A 23,425-nucleotide genomic window follows, 5' to 3' on the forward strand; every position below is an offset into this window, starting at 1 on the left:
AATCCACTTGATAAATTTTCCTGAAAATTACACTCCTTGCCATTGAAAATCACAAATCAACGGCTAAAATCGTAAAGAAGCCAGAGATTATAATCATAAATAAATCATATGGAGATCTCAAACGCGAGCAAAGTGACTATTGTGAAATCAACTTTATACGTTACTTTGGAAACAGTGAAATGTGATTTGAAGAGACACGAATTCCAAACCTGAAAGAGTTCTGGCTCGAAACGTTTCTTCTCTTCTCGGCTTGTGGCGTGGGGGTTTTGAAGGAGAGAAATGGCGGCAACTTGATTTTTTTATTTATTTCAAATGATCACACTTCTCTCCTCTCTCTCTCTCTCTCTCTCTCAAGCAAGGAATTTATAATTTGACGTTTCTCCTTTATTTCAAAATCTAGATTCAAAACGGTGTCGTTCTTCAACTCTTTTAATTTTTTTAACCTTAAATAGCGTTAAAAAACCTAAATAAAAAAAAAGAGTTTTGTTTTTCTGTTTTTTTTCTTAGTAAATTTGGTTTTTTATATATATAATTTATGTATAGAAAAAAGTATATAGTTGTTCAAAAAGTCAAGATAGAGGTTACGGAGTATCTAAATTATGATTTTTTCTATGGCGCTGAAACAATAAATTCAGGATCAATATCTAATTAATATATAATTGTCCTATATCAGGTAAACCTACCTATTATAACTGGTTAATGTTATTAGCTTAGATCATACTAGAAATAATAGAAAACTTTGAATAATTAATTTAAAAATTTACATAAGTAACTTTTTAATTTAAAAATGGTAATTCATTTCTTTCAATTTAAAGGATTTATAGCTTTTTAAAATAGGTTTTGATTTTTTAACAAATTAAAATCATGGAACCACCCATAAATTATATAATAAACTATAAGGATGGTTTACATCCATCATAATAAGCATCCTCCAATTAATCTTAGCAATAGGATCAAAATGCAAGATTTTAAGCGGCTAAGACCATTTGTGACATTTCAAGAAACAACAAGGATCAAGCTATATAAAGTCAAGACAAACTTTACTGTATTTTCGGAAATCATGAAATTCTAAATTAAGTTTTACTATATTTTCAGTTTTAAAATTATTAGATCTAAAACTGCAAATTCATGTATCTTTTAAATTTGGAAATAAAATTGTTTTAATTAGATGTCTACGTACGAGCTCCTTCTTTTTTCTTGTCTATTGAAATTATGACAGTTGTCATTATAGTCCTTATCTACAGTTTTAAAAATCTATGAATAAGAAAGGAAACAATTGCTGCCCGAATTGATAGCAATCAGATCTCTTGGAAATAAAAAATCAGGAATCATAATTAAATGAGCGTAATTGATTGCTTCAAAAGATGAAGACATGAATGCCATCACGTAAATGACACCTCGTCAGTGCTTTTGCTTATAATTTATTATATTATTATGATTCTGGTAAAAATTATTAACTTACAATGACATAATCTATCGATTAAAAAAAATTACAAACACACCACCTAAAAAAAAAAACAGCAGCTTCACTAGCCTGGAAGATGACCCCCTCTTCTTGACTGCTGCCATTATAGACCTAGTTCACAAAGCAAGTTAATTAACTAAACTGGTGATGAATCATTGAATAAAATATTTGCGCTATTAATTAGTTAAAAGCATTATCAAGACTTACCTTCTCACACCGCCCTGAGTAGCTAGTATCGTCTTCCACCATTTCTGGGAGCATTCTTCCTTCTAAGCCTTTTTGCATTTTGATGTGCACTGTCTTCAACCATCTTCACAAACCATGCAGGTTTTCTTGCTCTAAATACAACGTATCCTATAGAGACTCCAAATACAAATCCACATTCATAACCCATTGCTACTGCTTTCCATCCAAATCCCTCTTCAAACATTGAATCTTCTTTCTCGAAGTTTGATGGTGGCTGTTGTTTCCCTTCACCTTTGTTGCATTTTGCTTGCAAGGGAAATCCACATAATCCTAAGTTCCCTGCGTATGAACCATTTTCAAATGTGTTGAACTGCTTACCTTGAGGTATGGGTCCCTCAAGTTGGTTATACGAAAGGTTCAGGACTTGAAGAAATGTTAAATCTACCAATTGCGGTGGAATCCTTCCAACAAGCAGATTTGAGGAGAGATCCAGCGATTCCAGATTAGTTAAATTCCCCAGTGATGGCTGGATATAACCGATGAGTCTGTTGTGAGAAAGGTTGAGCTGTATCAGAGATTTAAGCTTCCCGAGGGACTCTGGAATCTTTCCCGTGAATTTATTGCAGGATAAATTAAGTGTTGCGAGGGCAATTTGAATTTTAGAAAACTCAATCTCCAAACCTTTCCATGCCAAAGTTACAGAATAAACATAAGAAGTGGATAAATTGTTTGTCCTCATGTAATCCATATGCTCATCAACGCTCATCATGGCTTTGAAGTTGTTGAAATACTCTGTTGGCAAAGGACCACTCAGGCTGTTGTTGGAGAGGTCAAATATCTGTAATTTAGAAAAAGAGTCCTTGACAGTTGGAACCTTCAAAGAACCATGGAGTTTATTTGACCTTAGAACAACAACCTCCAACTGTGGAAGCGTTTCTAAAAAGGAAGGGAATGTGTCATCAATCATGTTGTTATCGAGGTCCAGAAATTCTAAATTCACACAATTGATGATGGGTGGTGGTATCACCCCTTTCAATTGGTTGCCATTGAAGTTGAGATATCTCAAACTGTTCCCCTCTGAATAGATTGAAGGGATATTGCCGTGGAGAATGTTGGCACCAAGATGCAACACTGAGAGTCCATCACTGAAGTTTCCCAAGCATTGCGGGATGAATCCACTAAAGCCATTGTTGGACAAGTCTAGAATCTGTAGGAACTTCAGCTCGCAAATGGCAGAGGAGATGTTCCCAGACAGTTTATCATTGGAGGAAAGCATAAGAGTTCTCAAATGCTCAAGCTTGAAAACTGAAGGTGGAATCTGGCCATACAACCTGTTATGACTGAAATCGATATATTGTAATGAATTACAAAGGAACGGACTGATCTGGCCATACAGAAGGTTGTTTCGAAGAAGAAGAGCCCGCAAAGAAGGCATAGAAAACAGGGAGGAGGGAATTGTTCCATTAAGCAAGTTATGAGATAAGTCGAGAGAGTTTAAACCTGAAAGCCTACTTATTTGTGATGGGATGCTTCCTATCAGTATATTGTTTGAGAGGTACAAGATATTGAGTTGGGTTGGGTTAAAAAAACCATCTGGAATTTTACTATCAAACTTGTTGTTTGATAGGTCCAACAAATAGAGTTGTGTGAGGTTAGCAAAACCATCCGGAATTTGACCATCAAACTTGTTGTTTGAGAGGTATAATTCGGCAAGTTATGTGAGGTTAAAAAAATCATCTGGAATTTTACCAGAAAAATTATTGAAAGAAAGTGACAAGTAATATAGCTTCTTAAGGTTTACAAGTGATGATAGAATCTGGTCATCAAACTTGTTATTTGAGAGGTCCAACAAAGTGAGTTGTGTGAGGTTAAAAAAACCATCTGGAATTTTACCAGAAAAATTATTGAAAAAAAGTGTCAAGTAATATAGCTTCTTAAGGTTTCCAAGGGAGGATGAAATCTGGCCATCAAACTTGTTGTTTGAGAGGTCCAAGACGATGAGTTGTGTGAGGTTAAAAAAACTATCCGGAATTTTACCAGAAAAATTATTAAAAGAAAGTGTCAAGAAATATAGCTTCTTAAGGTTTCCAAGTGAGGATGGAATCTGACCATCAAAATTCTTGTTTGAGAGATCCAACCAAGCAAGTAGAGTGAGGTTTGAAAACTCATTCAAAATTTTGCTAGTAAAATTATTGGCTGAGAGAAGCAAGTAACTGAGCTGCTTAAGGTTTTTAAGTGAGAATGGGAGATGACCTTGAAAATTGTTATGTGAGAGGTCCAACCGCGCCAACTGCGTTTGATTAGCAAAAACATCAGGAATTGAACCAGTAAAACTATTGTTTCCAAGATCCAAGTACTCGAGTTGCTTAAGTTTTCCCAACGAGAAAGGGATTTGACCACCCAACTGGTTATCTGCAAGGCCTAACTTAATGAGTTGCGTGAGGTTACCAAGTAGACCAAGATTCGAGCCAACAAAATTGCACCCATTAAGATACATCTTCTCCACAGACTTCAGATGACTGATTGAATCTGGTTCCAAATGAATTGAGATCCGCGTATATGACAGATCCAAATGCGAAAGAGCATTGCTCAAATTGTATGGCGAAAAAGAGCCAGTGAGTTCTTCGTTGAGCCATAACTTGAGCGATTGAAGGTTTGATCGGCGAAAGAAATTATCAGGGAGTTCCCCTTTCAATCCACAATCCCAGAGTTGGAGAGAAGACAAAGAAGAAGACAAGTTCATCAAGGAACTGGGTACCACCAAAGACATGTTCACTCCACCAAAGTAGAGTTCTCTCAGCTGGGTAAGGTTCTGAGCAAGCTTGTTGAAAGAAATCGGTTCCAGCATAGATTTAAATGGGAGATTTCTGGGGGAACTTGGCCTGCAAAATTCGATGAATATAGATTTAAATGCGTCAAATGCAGGAACTGACCAAAGGAAGATGAAATGACAGAGCCATTGAAGTCATTGCCAGAGAGATCGAGCTTCCGAAGATGATGAAGGGAGAAGAGAGTGCTGTTAGAATGGAGGGTGCCATAAAGCATGCGGCAACCAAGGTCTAGGCCAATTACATGGCCAGTTTGCATGTTGCATGTCACGCCATCCCAAGAGCAGCAATCTGTACCCTCTTTCCACAGCACTTTCTTGGGTGGATAACATGAAGTTCCATATGGAGAAGAAGACATGATGGAAAAGGAGTTTTTGAATTGGAGCAAAGCCAGGCTCTGGTCAACGGGGCATAATTGTACTGAAGAGGAGAAATTGGAAGAAGAATAATACTAGTATTCAAAATATTACTTTTTATTTATTTATTTAAGATGTTCTTGATGTATACAAAAATGTTTTTCCAATATGCTAGTTTCATTTATAGGTCGGAGAAATTTATAAGTATATAATTTTAAATAAAAATTATTAGATCTAGACTAACACCCGGATTACGAGTTTTCATATCTGATACGAATCAACCAGCACAGTAACATGATAAAAAAAATAAAATTGAAATTGAGATAAGAATGACGGAGGATAAAACGTTATAAAAACTTCATTTGTTTTCTTAACAACGTTTGTCTATTTCCTAAGTAGAGGTATCTTAGTTGAGAAATATTATGTGCAAGTTAACTAAATTTGGTGTTTGATATATATATTAAAAGTAAGATATTTTGTTTTTTCATAATAATTTTTTTGTTATTATAATGTTAGATGAAAGGAAATTTGGTGTTTGGATGTATATAAAAAAACAAATAAACAATTAAAATGTACAATGAAATAACTAAAATACCCTTCAAATCAAATATTTTAAAAATGGAATCAATGGGCTTTTTTGTCATTTCACAATGGTTATTATTATAATTATCATGTTAGCTTAGGGAAAAATTGGTATTTTGCTAAAAAAAAAAAAAATAAGCATGTGTACGATGTCAGGAAGCTTATATAGAAGGCAACCCCACACTTTGGGCAGCATGTGCTCCACTTCCTAGCATATAAGAATGCCCTTGTACTATTTTGTTAGAAGTGTTGTTGTGTCCTTTTCCCTATGAAGAGACGCATGTTGGAGTTGGTGGTCCGGTTTATTATTAGTGGATCTTTTTTTCTCATTTTCTCTCTCATCCCTAAAACATTATAGTTTGGCCCTCATTATTATGGATATTTCAACTTCAGTCCTTTTTTTTATTTGTATTTTTTGTTTTTGTAGAAGTTTTATTTGTTTTTAATTTCATCCTTCGATCCCAATTTACAAATATTATATTTTTTAATTCGGTCTTTATTTTTTGGTTTCTAATTTTTTTCTTAGCTCTTTTATAAAAATTTTATTTGTTTTTAATTCCATCATTCAATCAAAATTGATAGTATTATGCTTTTCAATTTGGTCCTCATTGTTTTGATTTCTAATTTCTTTATTGGAACTTTTAGAAAAATTATTATTCTTTTTAATTTCACCTTTCAATCATAATTTTTTTTATGTTATTTTTTATCCTCATTCTTTTAATTTTTTTGGTCATTTTTTAAAATTGATTTTTTTTTCAATTTCACTATTCAATTAAATATAAAATTTATTTGGTATTTGAATTTTAATCCATATTGTTTTAATTGCTATTTTCTTGAATGTTTTTGTATAATTGATTTTTTTCAATTTCATCATTCAATATTTGATTAATTAAAAATTATACTTTATTGTATATCAAATATGGTGTTTCTAGGTGTAATGATCCAAGTCATGAATTTGAAAAGTTAATATTTTTTTTAAAAAGATCTTTATGATTCTCTTTATTTTTTATCAGATTATTCTAATTTCATAATCTAGGTCACGGGTTTGGCAGAATATCACGGGTTGACTCGGACTTGATTATTGACATTACAGGTTTGTTATGCTAACTCGGGTTAACCAGGACCCCTTTTTATGTCCTTTTCTTATCCCATTTTTTTCTTCCATATTTAATGGGTTGTGAATTGAATTGAGATATATCATTTATCCCTTTTAAAAAAATATATTTAGGTTATCCTAATTACTTTTGTTTTTAAATTTGGTTCATCTATTGTCTTTCTTTTTGTCAATTTGAATTAAAGCCATCTTATCCAACCTAGTTAAGTCTATAACCCAAGTCACATATTTTTTTTGTCTTTTAAAACACAATTGCAGTAGTTGAACATTATTTTTTGCACAAAACAAAATAGTTTGGCCCTATGGAAAAGCACATACATGAATTATAGTTAACATATACTAAACAAACTTGACTTTTCACTGTATAAATGAATAATAAAATGTTAAGCATGTTTCACCTTGCTCCTTAAGACTTTTTAGGCATTTTTTAAATAAAATTAAAACTTATTTTTTTCAATGCATTCTTTTTCCATCTTCCCCGCTGCATGTTCGGGGGGAAGAAGAAAGGGGAACAATGCCGTTCAAAACGGCACCGTTCAGTCTCTTTTTTTTTTTTTTAATGTATGAAACGATGTCGTTTTGGAGAAAACGCGCCGTTTCATTTAAATGTGGCGCCAAAAACGCGCCAATGTTCAAATCAGCCCCCAATTACTTTTTGTTCATTTCAATTGTATCACTGCCAATTTCGGTCCCCGCCCCCATAGTTGGCCGCGTTTTTCACTTTGGTCCTTGGCCTCTAATTTATGCAATTTAGCCCTCAATTGATCAATAAACTTCCAATTTCTTCAATTAGGCTCCTGAATCAATTCCAAACAGCCCCCTCTATCTTTGCGCCTTTTCCAAATTGGTCCCTGGTTTCAGATTTTTACAATTAAGCCCCTAATTGGACATTAAACTTCAATATTTATGCAATTAAGCCCCTGATTTGACCCAAATAAAATCCTAAAAAATATATTTTGGCCCTAGAACTTAAATTTCTTCTAATTAAAGCCCAAATTGACTTAAAAATCAATTTTCCTTGCAATCAAATCCTCTATAAATCCAATTAAAAATCCAATTAAGTCCATAAACATCCAAATTTGGGCTTTTCTCCTCAAAATTTAAATTTTCCTCCTAAACAGGGCCCTCATCCTTCAAGAATATACTATCAAAAATCCAATCTTTGTATTTTTATACTCCTTGACCAATTTTCTGACCATTTTTTGCGTGCTTCTGCTTTCCGTTATTTTTCTAACCTCCTTTGGCTATTTATTTTATTTTTATTTTTGTGAGGACCCGAAAATGGGTTACAACAGATGCCCCCTCTTTATAAAGCTTACGGAGCAGGGGTTTTGCGCAGTAAGATTTATAAAGATAAACCAAAACTGAACTCCCGAAACTGATTTGGTTGGAGCTTGATCGCTCTGAAACTTTGTCTTAACCGCAATCCTCCTCAACCCAAAAACTGTGATCAAACTTTAGTCATCTCGAGATCCCTTATGGTGATCTCCTTTAACCAAAAACCTGGAATCCCATCTGGCGATTTCTTTTTAACCAAGGCTGAAATATGAGGTCCCTTCTGGCGACCTCCTTTGACCAATATCGAAATACGAGATCCCTTCTAGCGATCTCAAAACTGGGAATCTCATTTGGCGATTCCACAACCAAAACAAAAATGCGTGTGTGGTCTGATTGTGATGGGTGACCTGCCCGAGTGGAAAAAGGAAGAGTGGTCTCATTCTTTGGGTGACCTACCCAGGGGGAAGAATGGCCTCATTATTATGGGTGACCTACCCAGGTAAAAACAAAATGGAGAATGGTCTCATTCTTATGGGTGACCTACCCAAATGGAAAAAGGAAGAGTGGTCTCATTCTTTGGGTGACCTACCCAGGGGGAAGAATGACCTTATTATTATGGGTGACCTACCCAGGTAAAAACAAAATGGAGAATGGTCTCATTCTTATGGGTGACCTACCCAAATGGAAAAAGGAAGAGTGGTCTCATTCTTTGGGTGACCTACCCAGGGGGAAGAATGACCTTATTATTATGGGTGACCTACCCAGGTAAAAACAAAATGGAGAATGGTCTCATTCTTATGGGTGACCTACCCAAATGGAAAAAGGAAGAGTGGTCTCATTCTTTGGGTGACCTACCTAGAAAAAATAATGGTCTCATTGTGATGGGTGACCTACGCAAGTGGAAAAAGGAAGAGTGGTCTCATTCTTTGGGTGACCTACCCAGGGGGAAGAATGACCTCATTATTATGAGTGACCTACCCAGGTAAAAAAAAAAAAGGAGAATGGTCTCATTCTTATGGGTGACCTACCCAGAAAAAATAATGGTGTCATTGTGATGGGTGACCTACCCAAGTGGAAAAAGGAAGAGTGGTCTCATTCTTTGGGTGACCTACCCAGGGGGAAGAATGGCCTCATTCTTATGGGTGACCTACCTAGGTAAAAAAAAGATGGAGAATGGTCTCATTCTTATGGGTGACCTACCCAGAAAAAATAATGGTCTCATTGTGATGGGTGACCTACCCAAAGGGAAAAGGGGAAAGAGTGGTCTCATTCCTATGGGTGCCCTACCCAAAGGGAGGAATGGCCTCATTCTTATGGATGACCTACTCAGGTAAACAAAAAGATGGAGAATGGTCTCGTTCTAATGGGTGACCTACCCAGAAAAAATAGTGGTCTCATTGTGATGGGTGACCTACCCAAGTGGAAAGAATATGAAAAAGTGGTCTCATTGTGATGGGTGACCTACCCAAATAGAAAAAATGTGGAGTGCGGTCTCATTGTAATGGGTGACCTACCCAAGTAAAAAAAACATGGAGAAGTGGTCGCGTTGTAATGGGTGACCTACCCAGAAAAAATGTTGGTCTCATTGTAATGGGTGACCTACCCAAGAAAAAGGAAAGAGCGGTCTCATTGTAATGGGTGACCTACCCAGGTGAAAGAATGGTCTGATTGTAATGGGTGACCTACCCAAATAAAAACATGGAGAATTGGTCGCGTTGTAATGGGTGACCTACCCAGAAAAATGTTGGCGAGGGCTCAAAGGCGCCCTTGAAATGAGGTAGGGTTAGAAAACGCACTACCCGAGAGGTGAGGGCTCAAACGGCGCACTCAAAATGAGGTAGGGTTAAAAAACGCACTACCCGAGAAGTGAGGGCTCAACGGCGCACTCGAAAAGAGGTAGGGTTAGAAAACGCACTACCCAAGAAGTGAGGGCTCAAAGGCGCACTCAAAATGAGGTAGGGTTAGAAAACGCACTACCCAAAAGATGATGATGAAACACCGATACGACAAATGTTGAAAGCAATGCATTATGATCAATATGCATGTATACTTACCTGAGAAAAATAGGTCCCCCTTTCGTTGTAAACTTCTTCAAGCTCTTGTTTCCACCTTTTCTCATGAACCAAAATATACTTCATATCCTCTTAGTGAAGAGATCTCTGGTTCCTTATGGGGCCCTTTCTTGCTCCATTGAGTATTGTGCTTTATTATTATTTCAAAAGGAAAACTCAAAAGATTTGGTTTTGTTCATGAAAACTGAAACTTTCAATGCAATTAGCAATTCTCATAAAAGATTCCTTTTTAGAAGTTTTTAATATGATACCCCTTTGGGCTTTGGTTCACTATGGACCCCTATGTGCACTTTGTGCACCTCTTGCCCCCTAGTGTGGCGTGCAAAAATATGTCAAGTTTAGATTTGATTTGGTTCTCCAACTGATGGAGTCAACTCCTTGGTTATGCGTAAAAAAAAAGGGTTCTTTTAAGTAAAAGCATTTCAACTGCTATGAGATCATATGTTTTATGAAAAAAAAAGGTTCCTTACAAAGAGAATTCATGGCCGAACTTTAATTTTATTGATTGGGGAATTACGAAATACATCAAGCGTAATATTTCCTTACAGAGTCAGAATTCACGGGCCCAACTAGATCTTCTTCATCCATTCTAGATAACAATAAAGCTTCTCCCGAAAACGCTTTCTTTACCACTAAAGGGCCCTTATTGTTTGGCGTCCATTTACTCTGATTTTCTCCTGGTAAAAGACAACATTATCTTCAATATATGATCTCCTTCGTGGAATCCTCAAGGTCGAATCCTCCTGTTGTATGATTTGGCCATCCTTCTTTGATAAAGTTGATGATGACAGATTGCGGCTATCCTCTTTTCTCTTATCAGATTCAACTGTTCACATTTAACCTTCTCCCATTCTAACTCTTCTAGCTCAAAGTCTATCAACACTCTTAATGAGGGGATTTCCACTTTTAAAAGCATCACCGCCTCCATTCCATATACCAACATTTACGAGGTGGCTCCTATTAAGGTTCGAACTGCGGTGCGATATGCATGAAGGGCAAATGACAACATCTCATGCCAATCCTTATAGGTGACTACCATCTTCTGAATAATCTTTTTGACATTCTTGTTAGCAGCTTCTACCGCACCATTCATCTTTGGTCTATATGGTGAAGAATTGGAATGCTTGATTTTTCATTTAGTGCAGAGCTCCATTATCATCTTGCCGTTGAAATTCTGGGCATTATTAATTTTTCTAGTGGACCATATCGATAGATCAAATATCTTTCCATAAATTTCCTCACCACTTTTTTTCACGTCATCGAAACATCTCAACAAAGTTTCTTCAAATGATTTCTTATACAAAGTTTCCCCATCAAGATAGAAATCCATTGCCAACCTCCTCAATGTCTTCTTGTTGATTTTTGGATGCCCCCATGGGATATGTCTGGTTTTGGATGAAATTCTTGATATCATAGTGCCAAGGGTTTCCATCTATTTCTCTTTCAAACTGAGCAATAATGAGCTAAGTTATTTCTTATATCAATGTGTATTGGTTGTACCTTGTGCCCAAAGTCTATTCTAGCCATAGAAGCTGGCGTGACCAAAACATCAAAATGGTTTCCTTCCCTTCCTAGATGGGTGAACTTTATTTCCTCAAATTATCTAGCCCATTTAGACAAGTATTCTTGGCAAGGTCTCAACTTCTCGTCCTTGGTTTGCCCTTTTCCTTTCACTTGAGAAATAATCAAAATCGAGTCTCCAATACACATCTATCTTTCTGATGTTTAGCTCTAATGCAACCTCTAAAATTGAGAATGCAAGCTTCAAACTCAGTTGTGTTGTTAGTGTACCCAAATTGTGACTTAACTAAAACCGGATACTGTTTCTTATTAGGAAAGATTAGCACTGCCCCCAGTCTATTACCACAACACCCTCAAAGTACATAATCCATCAATCTGATTTCCCTTCCTTGACTGAAAGCATATCTTTATCCGAAAAATTAAATTTTAACAGCCCATAAACTTTCACAACATGGTCAGCTAGGTGATCGGCGATGACATTCATGGCTTTCCTTGTCATATATACCATGTTGTACTCAGCTAGTAGAACTTGCCATTTTTCAATTCAACTCGATAGATAGGGGTGGATTCAGTAGATATTGCTTGATTTTCGTGAAAGCTTCTTCACATTCTTATTCCAAATTCCAAGATTCTTCTTCCTTAACAATTGATGATGAGGTCATAAGTCGTGGTTAATTGGGATATAAATTGAGCAATGTAATTCAACCTTGCCAAGAACCTTCTTACATCCTTCTCAGTCTTGGGAGTTGGCATAGATTGAATAGCGTTTACTTAATCGGGGTCCATTTCTATCCCTTTGTCACTCATCATAAATCCCAACAACTTCCATAGATTTCACCCCGAATGAACACCTTGCATGGTTAAGCCTCAACTTGTACTTCCTTAATCTTTCAAATAATTCCTTCAATATTTGGACATGATTCTCTCCCTCTCTAGATCCACGCATACTTTAATCTCTTTATGCATCATGTCATGTAATAGAGTCAACATAGCCCTTTGGTAGGTGCCCCCAATGTTCTTTAACCCAAACGGCATGACCTGGTAGCGGGTTTCCAAGCTTGTTCATGTTGTTCATTTTTGTGAATCCCCTAATGTTATTTTCCTACCATCATTCCTCTTCTACAACTAATATGGATTCTTTAAAGTCCGGCCATTCATTCTCAGTGTAAAGTGCAGGTGTAGTTATGGAAGATTCGCTTTGAAAAAAAAAATAATGTGTAAAAACACCAAGATGAACTTTTGAAAAGGCATGATCTCATTAAAGAGAAAAGTTTGGCTAAAAAAAAAACAAAGATAAAATCCCATTGACATTTGGAACCTCGATTTAAAAAAGTGAAAAAAGTCAAACAACACAATATCATGATCAAACAAACATTATTGAAAGCATATTAATATATCATCAAAATATATACAGATGGGAGAACAAAAGTCTAGCCAGAATAAAATTGAAAGCAAATTCCTTCACTGCTGCAAAACAGACTAAAAACGAAATGGAATTTGAAATGTTGCCATTGTTATTCGGAAACTACAATATTTGGATTAAAGAAAAAAATAACAAATGAAAACCAAATAAATAAATAATAAAATCATAAATAGCCATTGAAAACTTAACAACTATTGAATTCATAAAATTAAGTCCTTTTTTTAGCTGTTGTTGAATTGTGAAATGGATATTCATTTTGTCGCATAAATTTAACAATCTAGTCTATATTAGATATGCTAAGTCATTATTATAAATTTAAATTATATTATTCTTTTTTCTATCTCAATAAAGACATGCAATGAACATAAGGTTTTATACTAATAAATGACCAGGAATAATTTTTATTTGGTGTTTATATAATGAATTTTGATATGTGACAATAACTAACAAGAAAATAATAGTGGGCTCGCCTATATAATGTTTAGAAATGAGATTTTTGAATTTATACTTAACGAGAAAAAAATGTTTGGCCACCCAGATAAATATTGTAAGGTGGAAGACTTGTTGATATGGCTTTCCCTGGACTCCTCTCCAAATACAACGACGTCGCAACTTGACTTGATATTTTAACTGGCACGAGAGAATAGACCTGATAGCTACGTTCCGGAATGCATATTTCCCCTTTCCTCGTTGTTTCTAAAATTATTTAAATAACCAATTTTATATGTACTAATACTTGCACTCAATTTGTCCTACTAAATATTAATATTTTAGCACTGTGAAGAGATCTTTGATTTTTAATCTCTTTCGATTTTATAAACTCTGATTTTTTACGTTTTGCTAATCAAAACGTTCTCTTGAAGTTTTCACATTCTCGCCTATTACAACTTTCAAAACTCCATTCTTAATTCTAATTCTAAAAAAATTTAATTTCTTTTTCAAATTAATTTTTTTATATTTTTAAATTATTTTATTAACTGATATCAAAAATAAATATTAAAAAATAAAAAATATATCATTTTAATATAATCATCACTGAATGTTTTATGTATATAATTTCCAGGATATTTTATGTGTACTTCGTTGAAACCTAGCCCACTCAATTATGACGAGTTCAAAAACTTTTGACATGTTAAAGGATAGTAAGGTCGTGGAGGTCCAGTATTTGGCTACTGATGTGTACTTGGCAAGTATCAGCCACCAAATGATCATGGAATGTAAGAACAGTATGATAGCTTCATTCCATTACTTGCTATGGAAAACCTCCTTTGGGAAATGGTCTTTGCAAATGAATGAGTGTCTGATTTCCCACCACATTTAATTAAATAATTTTGTAGGACACGTGATATTTTGTAGAAGTATCATCCATCAAGTGATGGTGATATCGTGGAACTGTATATTTTTTTCTAGATAGAAGACGAGGACGAGCTAATGGATATTGTAGAAGTATTCCCATATTTTTACATATTTGTTTCTTAATCCATTACGTAACCATGAGATATTGTTGATCCTTTCTTAACCGAAGTCCCCAGCAACGTACACTTCCCATCAGACGAGCTGCAAAGGAAGAGCACAAACTGTATCTATTAGCACATATTAATTGCTGTTTTCTAAGCTATGAAATGCTTCTTCTTCTGATGAGAAACATATAAATTGCTTAACCCTTCAAGTAAGCTGTCCCCTGTTCTTGTTAATAATAGCAATAATTATCTATCTGCATTAAGTTTGTAAGGCCAGCAAAGACTAATAGCGGGATAGATGTCCCCGAGAACAACTGCCATCAGACGAGCTACAGAGAAAGTTGTAATTAGAGCAAAAATGTGAATTTTGGAAATTAGTATCGCCGTGTTTCCAATGCTCAATCTTGTGTGGAAATATTTGCAAGTGAACCTTCAGTTCTATATTCCCTTGTTCATCCAAGTTCCACACAATATCTATACATCCAAGTTCCGAAGACTTGGAGGTCAGACCAAATGAAGATTGGTTCTCCCTTGTTGATGCTGAAAGAGAGAGACCTCTTAGGACAACCAATCCCACAGTATCTTGAGGGCAGGAACCCAATCTCCATTGCTCCTCGTGTGGAAATATTCGCTGAAAGGATTTATTGGTTGCTGTACAGCTGCGGATTCGACACAAGAAGGTGAGGACGACTTTGTTTATCAATTGTTTTTATTTCAATTATGTATACATTATCCATAGTTTAAATTATTTTTTATTTAAAACAGAAAAGGGAAAAATCAAGTCCGTCTATTGTCTTTCTTTTTGTCAATTTGAATTAAAGCCATCTTATCCAACCTAGTTAAGTCTATAACCCGAGTCACAAATTTTTTTTATCTTTTAAAACACAATTGCGGTAGTTGAACATTATTTTTTGCGCAAAACAAAATAGTTTGGCCCTATGGAAAAGCACATACACGAATTATAGTTAACATATACTAAAAAAACTTGACTTTTCACTGTATAAATGAATAATAAAATGTTAAGCATGTTTCACCTTGCTCCTTAAGACTTTTTAGGCATTTTTTAAATAAAATTACTACTTATTTTTTTCTTTCAATTTCATCCTCCAACATTAGGCTTACGAGATACTGGATTTTATAATTTATTTTGATTTACTTTATATGAAGTTATCATGATCTCATGACTCAAGTCACTAGTTTTACAAGTTAGCCGTGTTGACTAATGTTATTTTTTTGTCATTTTTTAATTAATTTTTTTTCAACTTCATCATTCAAAATTGGGTTGATTGAGAATTAATCTTCATAATTATTTTTTATTTGATTTCTATGGGTTTATCATGGTCTCATGACTTAGATTGCAAGTTTTGCAAATTAGCTATGTTGACTGAAGTTTTTTTTTCATTTTAAATTGAATAATTTTATTCCAATTTCATCATTTAATATTAGGTTAATTAAGAATTTGACTTTATATTTTTATTTTATTTTCTTTTTGCAGAGTTATTTTGGTCTCCAAACCATGGTTTGACTTGGGTTAATTTTTTATCTTTTTTTATTATTTTTATTCAATTTAATCCTTCAATATTGGGTTGATTGGAGATTGAACTTTATCATTTTTTTTTTATTTGCTTTCTATAAGATTTTTATAGGTTGGGCCAGTTGACTAAGGTTATTTTTGTCCTCTTTTAGTTTTCTTTTTTAATACCATCCTTTAATATTGGGTTAGTTGGGAATTAGGCCTCATAATTAATTTTTATTTGTTTTCTATAAGGCTATTCTAGTCTCATAATGCGGGTCACGAGTTTGGTCAGTTGACTCAGGGGTTTTTTTTATGTCTCTTTTTTAATTGATCTTTTAATTTCATCCTTAAACATTGAGTTGATTGAGAATTGAGATTTATAATTTATTATGATTTTTTTCTATGGCGTTATCCTAATCTCATGATCTATGTTTGATAGGTTAACCCGTATTGACTTAACTTATGATTTTATTTGAGTTCTGTTTTCAATTTTATCTTTCAATATTGGGTTTATTTTTCTTTAATTTGCTTTCTGTAGGATTTGGCAAGTTAATCTAAATTGATTTGAATCTATGTATTATATTTTCCTTTCAATATTTAAAAGAGATGTCATCTTGATTCTTTTTAACTCAAACTATATTTTAGTGGTCATTCGAGTAATCTTTGGATCTGCCAAGTCGACCAGGTCACATTAGATCAATATCTATATAGTTAAAAAAAAATTAAAAAGACATTAACAACTATTGGATTCTTTTATGTTAAAAAAATTGATCTAACTTGCACCATAGTGCAGACAATTATCTAATAAAATAAACTAAAAGATTTGAAAAAAAAAAAAAAGGAATCAAGCATGCTACTATGCATGAAAATTCATATGTATTAAGGATTTTTTTTTCATTCAACTTTCTTTATTCACAATCACATCCTTTCAAGTTTTATTATCATTGTTTTATCGGTTAATAATTTCTTTTCCTTTTGCATGTTATTATATATGCGAGGTAAGAGGAATGATCCCATGTCAAATTAAAGATTGAATTTTCAAAAAAGAATCTTAGATTGTAGTTTTAAAAAAAATCCGAGACTTGAAGTTTAATCAGGGGCTTAATTTGTCAAATCAGGGGCTTAATTGCATAAATATTGAAGTTTAATGGCCAATTAAGGACTTAATTGAAGAAATCTGAGACCAAGGACTAAAATGCAAAACGCTCGCAAATTGAGGGACTTCTTTGATATCTGACGCGTCTTCGCGCCTTTTTCTTTTAAATGAAACCGCGTGTTTTGACCAAAACGGCGCCGTTTCATGCATTGTTTATTATAAAAAAAAAGAGAGAGAAAACGCAAAACGGTGCCATTTTGAAACAACACCATCGTCTTCTTCCCTGCGCACGCAGAGAACAGGGGAGAAGAATTTTTTTCTTCTCCACTTTTCGCCGAACTTCTTTCCCGGATTTGGCGCAATAAGACGCCCACATTTCACCCACTTGCCTCCTCCTTTTTATCCATTGATCGATAGTGGGTGGCGCGGCCAACAGTGGCCGCCCCACCGTGACGTCCTTCCCTTGTTTTTGCCTATAAAAACAGGGGAAGGGGATCGAAGAAGAAGAGAAAAAAAAGAGAGGGAGAGAAGGGGAAGGATTGAACGATAGAAAGAGAGAGAGAGGCGAGAGAAACAGAAAGAAAAACATAAAAAAAAAAGAAGAAGAAAGAGAAGCGGTAGAGGAGAGAATAAAAGTAAAAACAGAGAGAGAGAGACAGAAAGAGGACCGCCGCTGGAACCACCGCGACAGCAGCACCGCCTCCGCCAGCAGAACCACCTTGACGCCACCCCGGGTACCCTCCTGCTCCCCGATCGTTTTTTTCTCTTGCTGCCCCGGCTTGCATTTTGCATGCAGAACGTGAATAATTCACGTTCTCCTGCAAAATGCAGCGTGGGCTGGTTACTGTGCATGGGCCGAGGCCGGCCCATATAATTTTTTTAAAATTTTTATTATTATTATTATTTGTTATAATTTTATATATATCTTTTTTTAAGTATATTTTTGTTTTTTTATCACTGTTTGCTTAATACCAGTCCGTATTTTTACATCGCAATAATATAACTTCGGTATTAAAATACCCGATTTTCGGCAAAAATTCCAAAAGTATTGTCGCACGTGTGCGGCGTCGCGACGAAAATCTAACATGTTTTTCCATTTTCTTAATCTACAATGTAAATATATCTATATCTATGGCGATACGAGAAAATATTGTCTTTTTGATAGAAAATGGAATGGGAGTCGCCACCTAGTATTTTGGTCACTAGGAACCCTAACTAGTCTCAGAGATCGGGTACGGGGACTAGTTGCGTAAAGGGAAGGTATTAGCACCCCAAATACGCCCTACCTAAGGTAAGCTACATTGTTTTATTGTCTGATAAAATCTAAGATATTTTCATGTTTTCCTAGTTGTTGGTCTGTCTATGGTTCAAGAAAAATCCTCCTCGGTAAGAAAGACTTTATCTTATCGGGTAAAATCCTAATCGTTCTAACGTCCATACCAAAATTTCATTAATAATATTTAGGAATATGTTTTACGTATAAATTCGTAATCCCAAATACTAAAAGAAAACAAAAAAAGATTTTTTGAATTTTTGAAATATTGGCCTAGTTCTCATGGCTTGAATAAACTGGTTATTAAAGCCAAAATGCATGCTAATACATATATTGTTTTGGAAATTTCCTTTGTTGTGTGAAAATATGATGTTATAATATATATATATATATATATATATATATATATATATATATATATATATATATTGGAGAGACTAGGCCGTATTTTAAAACAAAAACAATTTTTTGAAAATATTATTATTATTATTGTTTTGACGAAAATCGGGTATTTTAATACTAAGCTTGTATCCTTACGGTATAAAAATACAACCCAATACTAATCCACTTTGATAAAAATATGCAGAAAAATCAACAACATTTTTAGGGACTTTTTAGAATTTTTTTGAAAGCAAAAACATTTTTTATTCTGAAAATCTTTGATATTTTGACGAAAACCGGGTATTTTTAACACTGGTTTTGTATCTTTACGGTATAAAAATACAAACCAACATTAAACCACTTTGACCAAAAATATGCAGAAAATAAACAATATTTTTCAAAGATTTTTCAAAATATTTTTTCTTATTTTTATACATATAATATGCAAAGATTTTTTTTATTTTTTTATTCTATAAAATTATAATACACACACACCCACACACACACACACACACACACACACACACATATATATATATATAATTCACGTCCTGCGTGAACAGTAGGACGTGAATTATATTTCACGCCTATTGTTCATGCAGTGAACAGTAGGTAAGGAGGAAGAAGAAGAGGAGGAGGAGGAAAGGAAAAGGAAGGAGGAAGAAGAAGAGGAGGAGGAGGAAAGGAAAAGGAAGGAGGAAGAAAGGAAGAGGGGCTCACTTGGCCGAAGGGGTTGTGGCTGCTGTGATGAGGTGGTTCAGCTGGTGGTTGCAGCGGTGGAGTTGGAGGAAGACGGCGTCGGTTTCCTGTTGCAGAGGAAGGGAGAAAGAAGAAGAAAAATCTGCAGAAATTGGGTGAAAATGCTGGTTTTTTGGCTGACTTTGGACCCGAATTTTTTTCAACCCTCAGATCATCAAATCCGACTCTATTTATAGGCTATGGAAGAGGGCAATCTTGTCTACGTTGGGGAAAAATTTCAGCCCTTGATTCAGTTGGGAAGCATCTCAACCGTTGGCTCCAAGTGTGCACCTCGAGTTGCCAAATTTGGCAGCTCCAGGCTGTGAACTGCCCGAGGTGGCCACTTTGAGCCACTCACTAGAGCCGTTTATGACTTTTTCGACCCGACCTGACCATTCTCCGGGATAAAGGGGTTTCATGTGGACATGTTGGTGTATGTTGTGTCGGATTTGGAGGCCACACGAGCCGGAAAACGCGCCTGGAAAGCAGCCACTCAGGCAGCTTATTGAGGAAGAAAGTGAACAGTAATTTAAGGCACCTTTTCCAAATTGGTCCCTGGTTTCGGATTTTCACAATTAAACCCCTAATTGGCCATTAAACTTCAATATTTATGCAATTATGCCCCTGATTTGACTTAATAAATTCCTAAAAATTATAATTTGGCCCCAGAACTTAAATTTCTTCCAATTAAAGCCCAAATTGACTTAAAAAACAATTTTTCTTGCAATCAAAACTCCTATAAATTCAAATAAAAATCCAATCAAGTCCATAAACATCCAAATTTAGGCTTTTCTCCCCAAAATTCAAATTTTCCTTCTCAATTGGGCTCTCATCATTCAAGAAAATATTGTCAAAAAATCCATCTTTGTATTTTTAACCTCCTTGACCGATTTTTCTGACCATTTGCTGAGCGCTTCTGCCTCCTGTTATTTTTCTAACCTCCTTTGGCTATTTATTTTATTTCATTTATTTGGGGACCCAAAAATAGGTTACAACAGATGCCCCCTCTTTATAAAGCTTACGGAGTAGAGGTTTTGCACAATAAGTTTTATAAAGATAAACCAAAACTGAGCTCCTGAAACTGATCTGGCCGGAGCTCGATTGCTCTGAAACTTTGTCTTTACAACAATCCTCCTCAACCCAAAACTATGATCAAAATTTAGTCATCTCGAGACCCCTTCTGGCGATCTCCTTTAACCCCAAAAACTTGGAATCCCCTCTGGCGATTCTTCTTAACCAAGGCTAAAATATGAAGTCCCTTCTGGCGACCTCCTTTGACCAATATCGAAATGTGAGATCCCTTCTGGCGATCGCAATCAACTTGGAATCTCATCTGACGATTCCTTTACCCATAACCAAATATAAAAATGCGTGTGTGGTCTCATTATTATGGGTGACCTGCCCGAGTGGAAAAGGGAAAGAGTGGTCTCATTATTATGGGTGACCTACCCAGGGGGAAGAATGGCCTCATTGTTATGGGTGACCTACCCAGGTAAAAAAAAGATGAAGAATGGTCTCATTCTTATGGGTGACCTACCCAGAAAATAATGGTCTCATTGTATGGGTGACCTACCCAGAAAAATAATGGTCTCATTGTATGGGTGACCTACCCAAGAAAAATAATGGTCTCATTGTATGGGTGACCTACCCAAGAAAAATGATGGTCTCATTGTATGGGTGACCTACCCGAGAAAAATAATGGTCTCATTGTATGGGTGACCTACCTAGGGGGAATAATGGTCTCATTGTATGGGTGACCTACCCAGGGGGAAGAATTCTGTAAACTCCATGCTTTTCTAAGAAATGGTTTCAATATGAGGTCCCTTCTAGCGACCTTCCTTGATGAATGTCGAAGTACGAGATCCCTTCTAGCGATCTCAAATAACTTGGAATCCCATCTGGCGATTCCTTTTATTCAAAGCTGAAATATTAGGTCCCTTCTGGCGACCTTCATCAAAATATGAGATCCCTTCTAGCGATCTCGTTTTACCAAACAACTTGGAATCTCATCTTGCGATTCCTTTTATACAAAAGCTGAAATTTGAGGTCCCTTCTGGCGACCTCCATCGAAATACGAGATCCCTTCTGGCGATCTCAACAACTTGGAATCCCATTTGGCGATTCCTTTTTACCGAATGCTATCGATGTCGTTCTTCCTGCTGGCAGGGTTTGAAAACCATTATCTTCTCTTCTTGTTGTTCTAGAATCAACTCAATGATTCTTTCTCCGTCCATAATCTTGTTGGAATGCGCTAAGATCTCCTCCTGTAACGATCCAAAAAAAAAAAAAAACATACATGCAATGATTTATGATTAAATGCAATGCATGCATTCGTACCTGGTTTTGAAACATAGGCCCCATCCTCTTCTTCTAGTTCATGAGACTCCCTCTTAACATGAACTTGCTTTTGAAGTCGTATGCTGGATTCATCTCTTGTGTTGCCTATCATATTCTTGGAGAAGAAGTCTTTGACTTTCTTCAAGTAGTCCTTTTCTCAAAATGTATGACTTGTATTTGCCTCTTCGTCATGCTTTTGTCAAATGCTTTAGCTTGGTTTTCAAATCTATTGGCTTTCATCCAATTTTAAACACGTAAAACTTTTCATAAAACACCTCGTCTTGCCCCCAGTGTAGGGGTGTGATCCTAGTCTGGGTTTTTATATAGAGAAGAAATTCATTCAGCCAGTGATAAACCTTTTTTAGTGAGTGAATAGATAATGAATTTTTTTTTTTCATTCATTTCAAAATGCACATTGTTATGGTTGATAAACTCTATTGTTTAAAAGACAATTACAGATGATTATAAAGTGACCACTTAATCATTTATCCGTGCAATTCATTATGCCATCAGAGGTAGGGTTGTACTTTAGGGTTAGCTTAAAAAAAAAAGCATAATCTCATCATTTATTTAAAGAAAAGGTAGGCTCAAAGACAAACACAAAATCTAGTTGACATCATGAGCCCTGATTGCCCAACTAGAGAAAATAAAAGCAATGACAAAAACATGCTAAGGCAAAAAAGTTGTTTTACATTTTGAAAACTACGAGAAGTTCTTGGGTCAACCCGTTCTGAAACTTCTAGTGTGTGGAAAGTCAACCGGCGCAATGCTTCATCTTCCTTCCCCACTTGTGTTTCCTTGTCTTCTCCTTCGATCTCACCTTATTCATTATTGACGATTCTTGACCAAGGTTTTCCAACCTTTTATCCCCTATTACTTTTGTCATGACCAGGCAATGGATTTGAATTGATATTGGGTGTGTCTTCAAATGACACCCATCCTATCTTGATGAGCTTTAACAACATGTTCTTGAAGGCGTAGCACGTTTCAAAACAATGCCCGGGAATACCAGCATGGTACTCGCAAGTCAACTCGGGCTTATACCAGATGGGGAATGGTGGTTGTAGTGGTAATGTAGGGATAGGAGCTATTTGTCCAATGCTCAATAGTTTGGCATACATGTCTTTCAAAGGCATGGGTAATGGCGGTAGTTGTTCTGAAATGTATCTTGTGTTTGGTCTTTGGTCGTTGTTTTGGGTGTTTGATTGGTTATTTGCTCAATTAGGGGAAAAAGATTTGTTAAAGTTTATGTGGGCCACATGAGAGGTAGGTATTTGTGGGTTATATGAATCTGTTATCTTGTCATCGGACCCACCTTCAAAGTTGTTAACGAGACCTTTCATTTTTCTTCCAATAAAACCCTTTGTCTCCAATGGCTTAATTATGCGTCCAGCTTTAATCCCTTGCTCTATTCTTTCTGCTATGCGTACAGCGTCATAGAAATGTTGAGATGAGCTACCCATTAAATGCTCATAGTAGGGTGCCTTGAATGTATTGGCGAACAAAGTCACCATCTCTGTTTCTATCAAAGGGGGTTGGACATGCATTGCCTCATCCCTCCACCTTTGCGCATATGCCCTTATTGACTCTTGGCTTCTTTTCTCCATTGACATTAGACTGGTTCGATCAGGAGCGATTTCCATGTTAAACTTGTATTGCTTAAGGAAGGCCTCCACCAAGTCTTTCCAGCTCCTGATTCTGACACTATCTAACCTCATGTACCAGCTCAAAGCAGACCCTGCGAGGCTATCTTGAAAGAAATAGATTAGCAATTTATCATTGCGGATTACTTCCGCCAT

General features: G+C 35.6%; 1 protein-coding gene across 1 annotated transcript; it reads right to left on the bottom strand.

Moving 5' to 3' along the window:
• Window positions 1-1,694: 1,694 nt before the first annotated feature.
• On the bottom strand, window positions 1,695-23,425 carry LOC118038318 (receptor-like protein Cf-9). The gene is made up of 3 exons (XM_073412263.1): window positions 23,190-23,425; window positions 3,934-4,533; window positions 1,695-2,982 (listed from the first exon to the last, which is right to left on the bottom strand). Exons 1-3 carry the CDS (start codon window positions 23,423-23,425, stop codon window positions 1,695-1,697), a joined length of 2,124 nt encoding a protein of 707 aa, XP_073268364.1.

The sequence above is a fragment of the Populus alba genome, chromosome 11, assembly GCF_005239225.2.
Source record: "Populus alba chromosome 11, ASM523922v2, whole genome shotgun sequence".
Taxonomy (NCBI): Eukaryota; Viridiplantae; Streptophyta; class Magnoliopsida; order Malpighiales; family Salicaceae; genus Populus; species Populus alba.